Raw genomic sequence first — 12,723 nt, 5'->3', positions numbered from 1 at the left:
CCTTCCGCCCCACATGTATCCTGACGACCAGAAACGCCCTCTACTTGAGATAACTGGAGTTGGACTCTGCTTCCTGCAGTGCAAAGAACACAGCACGCAAAAAGAACGTGAAAGAAAATCCCTGACCAGGAAGACAGTCCGGCTGTTTCCCGAACAGACTTCACACCAGGCAGTTCTTGCTGCATTTCCCCAAATAAAATCCTCCTTCGTTGTGCTTTATTTTATTCTGTGAAAATAAGCCTTATTATAAGTCACAATGAAATCCACAAACCAAACCCCAAACTGTCTAGCAAAACAAGACCCCCTTGATGTATAAAGTCATCGCTGACAGGACAGTCTTTTTCAGTTATTGCTTTTGTCGCTTGTTTCTTGAGAACATGACTCCAATAAGGCTCATGGCTGCCAAGCCCATTCCTGCAACGCTTGCAGCGATGATGACATCTCTGACCTGCAACAAAGAAGAGGGTGGGTCAGACTCTGTGTCAGGATTCAGAGTACAGGCTGCACATTCAGCAGGAACATTCAGCTCGGGGTACCTCACATGCCTCTTGGCCTCCCTGGCCAAACTAAGGAGTCAACAAACATTGGTAGGGAAGAGGGGAGGAGAGGGCTGGATGGGGAAAGAATTCGTGGCTGGAGCCAGCTGGCCTGAAATTTACATGGAACCAAAGATGGAAAACTGGATTCACCATGTGGGTATTCAAAGCATATAAATCCTCAGAGTGTGGCTGTGGAAAGGACAGGGAGCTGATGCCAGGATGGTCAAGATCTTGGCTGACCAATGGGGAGCTCTAGAAGCAAAGGTGGAGTCAGGCAGGAATTGTTATTGAGTAGTCAGTAACCTATGACCTCCATAAGAGCAAGGAACTCGGCTGTCTTGTTCATCACTGTATCCCCAGTGCTTGGTCCTGCCAGACATGGAGGATGGAGGTACTCTTCACATGTTCTTAAATAAATGACTCAACTATAAATAGTAGTGATGTTATACTTAGAATTATTAGGATATCTGGCTTGTTTGTAGTAGGAAAAAAAGTGTTTCAAAAGTAAAAGTAAATTTCCGGGTAAAAATTGAATATATGTCCAATTTTACTGCCTCCTGAAACTCAACTAAAAGTAAACTAAGGCATTTGTTTAAGGCATAATTCCACAAGAATACAGAAAACACTAAATCCTAAGGCAGCAGAGGAAAAAGCCGAGGATAAACCCTAATTATACAAAAGAATACTCCAAAAGGATCACATATTAAACCCAGGTACCTCTGGAAGTGGGAAAGAATGGGAGAGAGCTTTAGCTGGTCCCTGAACCTCCTCCCTGACCCCCAAAAGAAGTCTGAAAGTTTATTCTCTGCAGAGGGTACAACAGAAGGCTTAGGGGCCTAGAAACCTAGAAGCACATGTGAGAATGTGGGTATCATACCACAAACAAGGGATTGAGAGATTGTAAACATGCTAAATGTGAGACTCCCAGACCGCCTACTCCTCTGTTCCCAGAACTTTACCCTCCACACAAGAGTCCAGAAGACTTTTCTGGAGAATCTGGCCCAAATGCAAACAACAAAAGATACCAATACTGGGAATTCACAAACAGCCCACCCAGATCATCCTGCAGTGCAACTCAGAGTCAGCAAACCACTGCCCCTACACCCACCCCCACTCACTCAGAACTCCATCCAGTGGCAAATCCCCACTTTTTTTTGACAAACTGAAAACTGTTCAGTGCAGTATGAAAGAGGTGAGATGCTCGGCTGGGTGTGGTGGCTCACGCCTGTAATCCCAGCACTTTGGGAGGCTGAGGCAGGTGGATCACTTGAGGCCAGGAGTTCCAGACAAACCCAGCCAACATGCGAAACCCCATCTCTAAAAATCACAAAAATTAGCCAAGCCTGGTGACATGTGCCTATAGTCCCAGGTACTCAGGAGGCTGAAGCAGGAAAAAAATCACTTGAACCCGGGAAGTGGAATTTGCAGTGAGCAAAGATTGCGCCATTGGGCTCCATCCTTGGCAACACAGCAAGAATGAGGTGAGGTACTGTTTATATAAATCATAATTAAGTGATCTCAACAATACAATGATTTTACAGTATATATTAGAGGCCAGTATATATAGAGGGTAAGAGAATAGTAACAAGGAAAACATAGGTAGAAAGAATTAGCATCTCTTTCCTAACCTATGAAGTTGAATAATGAATCTTGGTCAAAATAATTTCCTGATAGTAAGACAATGAGTATATTAAGTGTATAAAACTGAAAAACCAAAATTATAAAATAAGAAAGGTGCCTTTACACAAGTACCACTTGACAGAAGTGTTATTTGTAATTTCTCTTGGAAAAAAAGAAATGTTTAAAATGCTTTAAGGATTCTAAAATAAAAAGAACCAATACATATTTAGCTTAACAAATTTAAGAAGAGAAATTGTATTTAGATGTTGTAATTTAAAAACCTAGGGCACACAACATTTAACAAACAGACCTTGTTTTTAGGATATAATTTGTTAACTGTTTTAGTTTACACTAAGTAATGTGAGTTGGTTTTCTTTGAATTCAACTGAACGTGATGGTTGGCAAGTGCACTTTTTTTTTTTATCTTTGAGATGGAGTTTGCTCTTGTTGCCCAGGCTAGAGTGCAGTGGCACGATCTTAGCTCACTGCAATCTCCGCCTTCCGGTTTCAAGTGGTTCTCTTGCCTCAGCCTCCCGAGTAGCTGGGATTACAGGCGCCCGCCATCACGCCCAGCTAATTTTTGTATTTTTAGTACAGACGGGGTTTCACCATATTGGCCAGGCTGCTCTCGAACTCCTGACCTCTTGATCCATCAGCCTCGGCCTCCCAAAGTGCTAGGATTACAGGCATGAGCCGCCGCACCCAGCCAGGCAAGAGCACTTTTAATCATGAGCATACAACCAACATACCAAACATCTGAAGAAGTCCTCTAAAATTGAAGACAGAGACAAAAAAAAAATAGCAATCTGGAGAAACAGAAACTATATCTAGAAACGAAAACATCCTTTTAACAACTATCGCTTCTCAGTCTTTTGGCTAAGATCAAGTATAAAAATTATCACTGGAGAATAAGATAGCATATTGCATCCAAAAGGAAACGTCCTTTTAAAAACTATCATTAGATCGCTTCTCGGCCTCTTGGCTAAGATCGAGTGTAAAAATTATCATTGGAGAATAAGACAGCATATTGTATCCAATAAATAAGAACGTGGTACTATAAAAAATAATGCAATATTGAGAAAATAAAAACAGTTCATAGAAAATAAAAATGTGATACAAAAAAAACTCAATAGAAAGGTTGAAAGATAAAGCTAAGTTAAGGAAATCTCTCAAAAGGAATAGCAAAAAAATAAAGAAATAGAAACCAAAGGGGAAAAAAATAAAAAAATAAAAAACAGAACAATCCGGCTGGGTGCAGGGGCTCACGTCTGTAATCCCAGCACTTTGGGAGGCCAAGGCAGGCAGATTGCTTGAGCTCAGGAGTTCGAGACCAGCCTGGCAACATGGTGAAACCCCATCTCTACTAAAAATACAAAAAATTAGCCAGGCATGGTGGCGGGCGCCTGTAATCCCAGCTACTCGGGAGACTGAGGCTGAAGAATTCCTTGAACCTGGAAGGCGGAGGTTGCAGTGAGCTGAGATGGTGCCACTGCACTCCAGCCTGGACAACAGAGCAAGACTCAGCCTCAAAAGAAAAAAAAAAAAGAAAAGAACAGAAATAGTGCTCTGAGTCCCATCTTAATGGATAAAAGTAGACCTACACGAAGGCACATTACTATGAAATTTTATAACATTTGGTAAAGATATTACAACATTTAGAGCAGGGAGAAAAACAGGAAATGGAGAAAAGATCAGGAATCAGGATGGCTTCAGATTTCTCAAAAGCAATTCTGGAAGCAAGAAGACAATGGAGCGGTACTGGTACCAAAACAGAGATATAGACCAATGGAACAGAACAGAGCCCTCAGAAATAATGCCGCATATCTACAACTATCTGATCTTTGACAAACCTGACAAAAACAAGCAATGGGGAAAGGATTCCCTATTTAATAAATGGTGCTGGGAAAACTGGCTAGCCATATGTAGAAAGCTGAAACTGGATCCCTTCCTTACACCTTATACAAAAATTAATTCAAGATGGATTAAAGACTTACATGTTAGACCTAAAACCATAAAAACCCTAGAAGAAAACCTAGGCAATACCACTCAGGACATAGGCATGGGCAAGGACTTCATGTCTAAAACACCAAAAGCAATGGCAACAAAAGCCAAAATTGACAAATGGGATCTAATGAAACTAAAGAGCTTCTGCACAGCAAAAGAAACCACCATAAGAGTGAACAGGCAACCTACAGAATGGGAGAAAATTTTCGCAACCTACTCATCTGACAAAGGGCTAATATCCAGAATCTACAATGAACTCAAACAAATTTACAAGAAAAAAACAAACAACCCCATCAACAAGTGGGCCAAGGATATGAACAGATACTTCTCAAAAGAAGACATTTATGCAGCCAAAAGACACATGAAAAAATGCTCATCATCACTGGCCATCAGAGAAATGCAAATCAAAAGCACAATGAGATACCATCTCATACCAGTTAGAATGGCGATCATTAAAAACTCAGGAAACAACAAGTGCTGGAGAGGATGTGGAGAAATAGGAACACTTTTACACTGTTGGTGGGACTGTAAACTAGTTCAACCATTGTGGAAGTCAGTGTGGTGATTCCTCAGGGATCTAGAACTAGAAATACCATTTGACCAGGCATCCCATTACTGGGTATATACCCAAAGGATTATAAAACATGCTGCTATAAAGACACATGCACATATGTTTATTGTGGCACTGTTCACAATAGCAAAGACTTGGAACCAACTCAAATGTCCAACAATGATAGACTGGATTAAGAAAATGTGGCACATATACACCATGGAATACTATGCAGCCATAAAAAATGATGAGTTCATGTCCTTTGTAGGGACATGGATGAAGCTGGAAACCATGATTCTCGGCAAACTATTGCAAGGACAAAAAACCAAACATCACATGTTCTTACTCATAGGTGGGAATTGAACAATGAGAACACATGGACACAGGAAGGGGAACATCACACACCGGGGTCTGTTGTGGGGTGTGGGGGAGAGAGGAGGGATAGCATTAGGAGATATACCTAATATTAAATGACGAGTTAATGGGTGCAGCACACCAACATGGCACATGTATACATATATAACAAACCTGCACATTGTGCACATGTATCCTAAAACTTAAAGTATAATAAAAAAAAAAAAGAAGAAGACAATTGGAACAATGCCTCCAAAACTCTGAAGTGAAACCATTTCCAACCTAGAATTCTATACCCAGACAAAGTATCAAATCGAGTGAGAGGGTAAAATGACAAATAATTCAGATACACAGGGTCTCAAAGAATTTACCTCCCATGCATCCTCTTACAGAAAGCTGCTGAAAATGGTTCCCCCAAAACAGGGGAGTAAATGGAGAAAGTAGAAGACATGAGATAGAGAAAATGGGCCTTCTAGTACTAGAGAGACTGGAAGGGAATCTCCCCAGAATGACAGTGAAGGGAGATTCCAGGATAACAACTTAGTACCAGGTGTAAAGAATAACTGGTAGGCAGAATCGTAAGCCCCAAAAGTGTACATGTCCTAATTTCAGGAATCTATAAATATATCATGCTACATGGCAAGTGAGAATTAAGCTTACAGATGGAATTAAGGCTGCTAATCAATTTACCTTAAAATACGGAAATTATCGGCTGGGCGCGGTGGCTCACGCCTGTAACCCCAGCACTTTGGGAGGCCGAGGAGGGTGGATCACGAGGTCAGGAGTTTGAGACCAGCCTGGCCAACATGGTGAAACCCCATCTCTACTAAAAATACAAAAATTAGCCAGGTTTGGTGGCAGGTGCCTGTAATCCCAGCTACTCAGGAGGCTGAGGCAAGAGAATCACTTGAACCCACGAGGCAAAGGTTGCAGTGAGCCAAGATCGTGCCACTGCACTCCAGCCTGGGCAACAGAGCAAGACTGTCTCAAAAAAACAAAAACAAAAAAAAGGAAATTATCCTAGATTATTCAGATGGGCCCAGTGTAATTACAAAGTTCCTTAAAAAGTAGAAGACAGACAGAAGAGTTAGTGTCACAGTGATGCAATGTAAGACTCAACCAGCTGTTGCTCTAGCTTTGAAAATAGATGGGGACTATAAGCCAAGGAATGCCAGTATGTTGTGGGAAGTCAGGGACCCCGAACGGAGGGACCAGCTGAAGCTGCGGCAGAAGAACATAAATTGTTAAGATTTCATGGACATTTATCAGTTCCCAAAATTAATACTTTCATAATTTCTTACACCTGTCTTTACTGCAATCTCTGAACTAAACTGTGAAGATTTCATGGACATTTATCACTTCCCCAATTAATACTCTTATAATTTCTTATGCCTGTCTTTACTTTAATCTCTCAATCATGTTATCTTCATAAGCTAAGAATGTACGTCACCTCAGGACCACTATTGTACAAATTGATTGTAAAATATGTGTGTTTGAACAATATGAAATCAGTGCACTCTGCAAAAGAACAGAATAACAGCGATTTTCAGGGAACAAGGAAAGATAAACCATAAAGTCTGACTGCCTGCAGGGTCGAGCAGAATAGAGCCATATTTTTCTTCTTGCAGAAAGCCTATAGATGAATGTGCAAGTAGGAGAAATACAGCTGAATTCTCTTCCCAGCAAGGAACAACCCTGGGGAAGGAATGCATTCCTGGAGGTAGGTCTGTAGACGGCCGCTCTGGGAGTATCTGTCTGATGTGGTTGAGATAAGGACTGAAATACGCCCTGGTCTCCTGCAGTACCCTCAGGCTTACTAGGATTGGGAAATTCCAGCCTGGTAAATTCTAGTCAGACTGGTTGTTTGCTTTTGAACCCTGTTTCCTGTTAAGATGTTTATCAAGACAACGTATGCACAGCAGGACATAGACCCTCATCAGTAATTCTAATTTTGCCTTCACCTTGTGATCTTTATAGCCCTTTGAAGCATGTGATCCTTGTGACCTACTCCCTGTTTGTACACCCTCTCCCCTTTTTAAATCCCTAATAACTTGCTGGTTTTATGGCTGGGGGTTGTGATCACAGTCCTACCAATATGTGATGGCACCCCTCGAGGCCCAGCTGAAAAATTTCTCTCTTTGTACTCTTTCTCTTTACTTCTCAGACCAGTCAACACTTAGGGAAAATAGAAAAGAACCTACGTTGAAATACTGGGGGCTGGTTCCCCCAATACCAGTAACCTCTAGAAATTGGAAAAGGCAAGAAAATTGATTCTCTCCTACAGACACTAGAAAAGAATGTCAGTGCTTTGATTTTAGCCCACTGAAACTCATTTTAGACTTCTGGCCCACACAACTGTTGATAATAAATTGTGGAGTCTTAAGCCACTAACTTTGTACTAATTTGTTACAGCAGCAATAGGAAAATAATGCATTTATCAATCCAGATTGGAGCATTGTGACTCCAGAGCCTAGCATGTTGAGGACTGCCATAACCATTATCCTCTCCCATTGTACTGTGTTTCTAACCTAAAGCAACTTCTGGAGGATGTGATCTACTTAAATAAGAGAAAGAGCAAAGAAACAGAAAACTAAGAGATCATAGAATCAGAGAACGCAATCCAAGAGAAGGAAAGGAAATCCAAAGGATGACAGCAAAGGGGAGTCCAGGATGACAGCCATGCAACTGGCCAAGGAGCAACCAGCACAGAAGGAAGAAGGGCCATCTCTGGGATAGATGTGTCCAAGCAAAATAAACAAGAACTGGTAGGTTACTTGACGTGGTTTTCCTTGTGGAGAACTGTACTGAGAGCTAATTGGATCACGTGGGAAGAATTGACAACAGGTACAAAGAAAACTCAGCAATGAAAGGAAGTAATAATTATCAGAAAGAAAAAAGAACTCCCTCCACTTCCCTCCCAAAACAGAAAGGAAACTATCAAATTCACCACAACACTCAGCTGTGAGATTTCTCATCATGAGTTTTCTCGTCATGAGTTCTGGCTGCTGAGAAATCAGTTCTGGGCACCTTGTGTTAATTACACTGCTGTGTTTCCTGAGGTTAAACACAACTATGTGTTTCCTGACATTAAACACATTTATGGCCCAGATAAGCCTCGGTAGCATCAAGATACATATATATTTTTAACCACTGAAGATCTCCAAACTCTTCTCAACATTGATCACATAGAAGTTTTAACAGATGGCCAGGCACAGTAGCTCATGCTTATAATCCCAGCCCTTTGGGAGGCCGAGGCAGGCGGATGATGAGGTCAGGAGTTCGAGACCAGCCTGACCAACATGGTGAAACCTCATCTCTACTAAACATACAAAAATTAGCCGGGCATGGTGGCACGCACCCGTAATCCCAGCTACTCAGAAGGATGAGGCAGGAGAATCGCTTGAACCCGGGAGGCGGAGGTTGCAGTGAGCCGAGATCGCACCACTGCACTCCAGCCTGGGTGACAGAGCGAGAGAGACACCATCTCAAAAAAAAAAAAAAAGTAGTTTTAACAGACAGAATTCATGATGACCAAAGTTTGGATGGAGCTACCAACCTGAGGTTTGACTGCTGCTAAGTCTTTAAATGCTCCTCTAAAAGATAATTAGGCATGGTTTTGTGGCAGCCATGGTTCTATTGGGTTAACTTGCTAGGGAACCTGCATAAAATCACTCGTATCCAGCATTTTCCTTCCTAAGCTCTGTGTCAGGGTAGGAGAAATAGTCTGCAGATAATGGAGGAGGAACAATATGTCCCTAGTTCTTTATAGAACCTCATGGTGTGAAAACAAAAGCTGATGCAACTGGTTCATACAAAAGATACTTTGTCAAGGAAAACAACAATAACCTCATTGTTTGTGGCCATGCTTTGTACATAGTCAAAGAGTATGATTAAACACAAGACTGTTGGAAGCTAGTTAGTCCTAACAGTGCAAACTTTATGGGAAAAACTCTCTCTCCAAGAGTCAGTGCTACCTTCAGATGCTATTGATCGTTTTCATGTTGCAAGACTGAAAGGTCCAATCCAGCTGCTGTGTTGTTATTATAGGATTTCTGATCATGCAAATGGGCTACCTGGTGTGTGTCACAGGTCTTAAATCAGGATATCAGGATATTGTGAAAGAGAAAATCTGTCTCTCATTAGAAATATTAAGAAGACTGTTTTCTTTTAAGTGGGCAAACAAATTCTACCAGACTACAGACATTTAGACATTTATACTACAAAGCTCTTCTGAGTTAAGCCCTGATTTAGGGAAATCTGAATCATTTCTGGGAAAAAGAAAGCACTAATGTGCTGCCTTCACTTTTAACAATGTGATAGGTGGATTAAAGAAGTGGAGAGAGTAGTGCTATTCTGAAAGCAATCCAATTTATAAGGTTAGAGGTTACAATATAAGAATGGTTATGAAATAGTTGTATATTTTCCAACAGTGATCAAGTATACAAAAAATAATAAATAAATCATTTAAAAAGAAATAAAATATTTGTATAGAAATTTGGTTTCATTTACAGTAATTTCAAAATAATACCCCACAATTTATCCAGATTTATGTAATATATGTATTGCCACCAGACACATCTTCAATTTCTATTTACCTTAATATTTTCTCTCACTCAGACTAGACTTCATTGTGAGTATATCTTCTGGTTCTTTTTTTTTTTTAATACTATTCAGTATGAAAGTTTCTTTACAAAACCCTACTAAAATATACCTTTTTTGAAACCTAAATATTTTTAGGTAGGTGGAAAGTAGGAGAATCTTTTTTTTAGAATATTCTTAGGCATGTAAAGCACAAATTACATTTTAGTTTAAATTCATTGTTTCCCTTTCTTCTCAGGAAATTTGATTAATCATAAATTTTTTTTTTTTTTTTTTTTTTTTTTTTTGAGACAGAGTCTTGCTCAGTCGCCCAGGCTGGAGTACAGTGGCGCAATCTCGGCTCACTGCAAGCTCTGCCTCCTGGGTTCACACCATTCTCCTGCCTCAGCCTCCCAAGTAGCTGGGACTACAGGCCACCACGCCTGGCTAATTTTGTTTTGTATTTTTAGTAGAGACGGGGTTTCACCAAGTTAGCCAGGATGGTCTCGATCTCCTGACCTCGTGATCCACCTGCCTCGGCCTCCCAAAGTGCTGGGATTACAGGCGTGAGCCACCGCGCCTGGCCATAAATATTCTTTTGAAGGAAAATCTAGTCTGCTTCAAAGAGCTCAGCACGAATAAACATAATGACTGGTCAGATTCTTTAAAACAAACAAAAATAGCCTCATGAGTTAAATGAAAAGGAGAGTCACTGCACTGACAGTGCTTACAAAGAAAAATACTGGTGGACATTTTCCGATATGTACTAAATCTATCATCTCTAGCAAAATGGGGCATGCATCGAAGTTCTTTTTTTTTTTTTTTTTTTTTTTTTTTTTTTGAGATGGAGTTTTGCTCTTGTTGCCCAACCTGGAGTGCAATGGCGCAATCTTGGCTCACTGCAACCTCCACCTCCCAGGTTCAAGCGATTCTCCTGCCTCAGCCTCCTGAGTAGCTGGGACTACAGGTGCGCAGCACCACGCCCAGCTAATTTTTGTATTTTTAGTAGAAACGGGGTTTCACCATGTTGGGCAGTATGGTCCCGATCTCTTGACCTCATGATCCGCCTGCCTCGGCCTCTCAAAGTGCTGGGATTACAGGCGTGAGCCACTGCGCCCACCAGAAGTTCTATGTCAGTTTGACTCACAGCATGTGTCAGTCATCATTACTCACCTAAGTCACTAGTTCTCAACTGGAGACAGTTTTCCCTGTGGGAGGAATTGTCTACAGACGTTTTTGGTTCTTACATCTGGCGGTGGGACGCTACTGGTTTCTAGTGTGTACAGGCCAGGGATGCTGCTAAACATCCTACAGTGCACAGGACAAGACATGACAATGGAGAATTATCTGGCCCACAATGTCAATAGTGCTGAGGCTGAGAAACCCCTATCCTAGACCAAGAAATGAAAGAGGAAATCTTTAGAAGCAGTAGAGATGGCACCTCTGTTTTTGTTGTAGAATATTCTGGCTTCATTTTCTGTGATGGGATCAAGTAGAATTGTTCATGCTGTTTCATTGTTGTGTTATCATTGTTTTGCCTCTTTCAAGTGACTAGGTAGATGGGTAGGGCCAAAGTCACAGGAAGAAAAGTGTGATGTGTTCAATTTGTATTGTTTCATTTTGCAACTGTTAAATTATTGTTTACAAAAAGAATAATGGTATAAGACATTTCTTAGTTATTTTACTATCTCAAGATTTGGAATTTTATTTAATTACTCTAAATAGCATTTGTGGCCAGGCGTGGTGGCTCATATCTATAATTCTAGCATTTTAGGAAGCTGAGGCAGGAGGGTTGCTAGAGCCCAGGAGTTTAAGACCAGCCCAGACAACAAAGTGAGACCCTGTCTCTACAAAAAATACAAAAATCAGCCGGGCATGGTGATGTGCACCCGTAGTCCCAGCTACTTGTGTGTGTGTGTGTGTGTGTGTGTGTGTGTGTGTATGTGTGTGTCTGAGAAGGAGTCTCACTCTGTTGCCCAGGCTGAAGTGCAGTGGCGCAATCTTGGCTCACTGCAACCTCCACCTCCAGGGTTCAAGCGATTCTCCTGCCTCAGCCTCCTGAGTAGTTGGGATTACAGGTGCCCGCCATCACGCCCGGCTAATTTTTGTATTTTTAGTAGAGACGGGGTTTCACCATGTTGGCCAGGCTGGTCTCAAACTCCTGGCCTCAAGTGATCCGCCCACCTCAGGCTCACAAAGTGCTGGGATTACAGGCATGAGCCACTGCACCTGGCCTAGTCCTAGCTACTTGAGAAGCTGAGGTGGGCGGATCACTTGAGCCTGGGAGGTTGAGGCAGTAGTGTGCTGAGGTTGTGCCACTGCACACCAGCCTGGGCAACAGAGGAAGACCCTTTCTTTAAAAAAATTAAAATTAAAAATAGCGTCTGTTCCTAATGACAATGTATTTTACTAATTATGTAACAATTTTGTGTTGACACAAAATTCTCTACTTATATAAACTTGTGGACCTCTTCTTTTTTATTTTTGAGATGGAATCTCCCTCTGTTGTGCAGTGGCGTAATCTGAGTTCTCTGCAACCTCTGCCTCCTGAGTTCAAGTGATTCTCCTACCTCGGCCTGCCGAGTAGCTGGGATTACAGGTGCCCGCCCTCAGGCCTAGCTAATTTTTGTATTTTTAGTAGAGACGGGGTTTCACCATGTTGGCTAGGGTGATCTCAAACTCCTGACCTTAGGTGATCCACCCACCTCAGCCTCCCAAAGTGCTGGGATTACAGGCGTGAGCCACCACGCCCGGCCAGACCTGTTCTTTATTCTATTAATAACTGCTGAAAGAATAACTAAATGAGATGATTAGGATATATTTTGTAAACCTACCAAATATTCTTAACATAGAACTCTGAATTTCAAAACGTATCTTATTGCTTCCCAAGGTTGTCTTGTACTCTGTATTTGGAGTTTATTGCTGCATAGGAGCGTGAGTTTTATCATGAGTAAGTAAACACCTTGATTGTGATGGAAGATCACCAATGATGAAACTCAATTTTTTATCATGTTTGTCTTTCTTATGCTAATATTGTCACTGCTAATTCAAAAAAAAAAACTTCTATTATACCTAAAT

General features: G+C 41.4%; 1 protein-coding gene across 2 annotated transcripts in view; it reads right to left on the bottom strand.

Annotated features, from left to right (window-relative positions):
• Positions 1 to 205: 205 nt before the first annotated feature.
• PLAAT3 (phospholipase A and acyltransferase 3) overlaps positions 206 to 12,723 on the bottom strand; it is a 40,210-nt gene continuing 27,692 nt past the window's right edge. For both annotated transcript variants that reach the window (XM_054439859.2, XM_054439858.2), the window contains one exon: positions 206 to 448. In XM_054439859.2, the coding sequence (XP_054295834.1) occupies positions 347 to 448 (102 nt within the window). In that variant the 3' untranslated portion in view covers positions 206 to 346. The remainder of the gene's footprint in view (positions 449 to 12,723) is intronic.

The sequence above is a fragment of the Pongo pygmaeus genome, chromosome 9, assembly GCF_028885625.2.
Source record: "Pongo pygmaeus isolate AG05252 chromosome 9, NHGRI_mPonPyg2-v2.0_pri, whole genome shotgun sequence".
Lineage (NCBI taxonomy): Eukaryota > Metazoa > Chordata > Mammalia > Primates > Hominidae > Pongo > Pongo pygmaeus.
The sequence above is the reverse complement of the archived record's forward strand: the minus strand, read 5'-3'. Positions and strand labels throughout refer to the sequence as shown.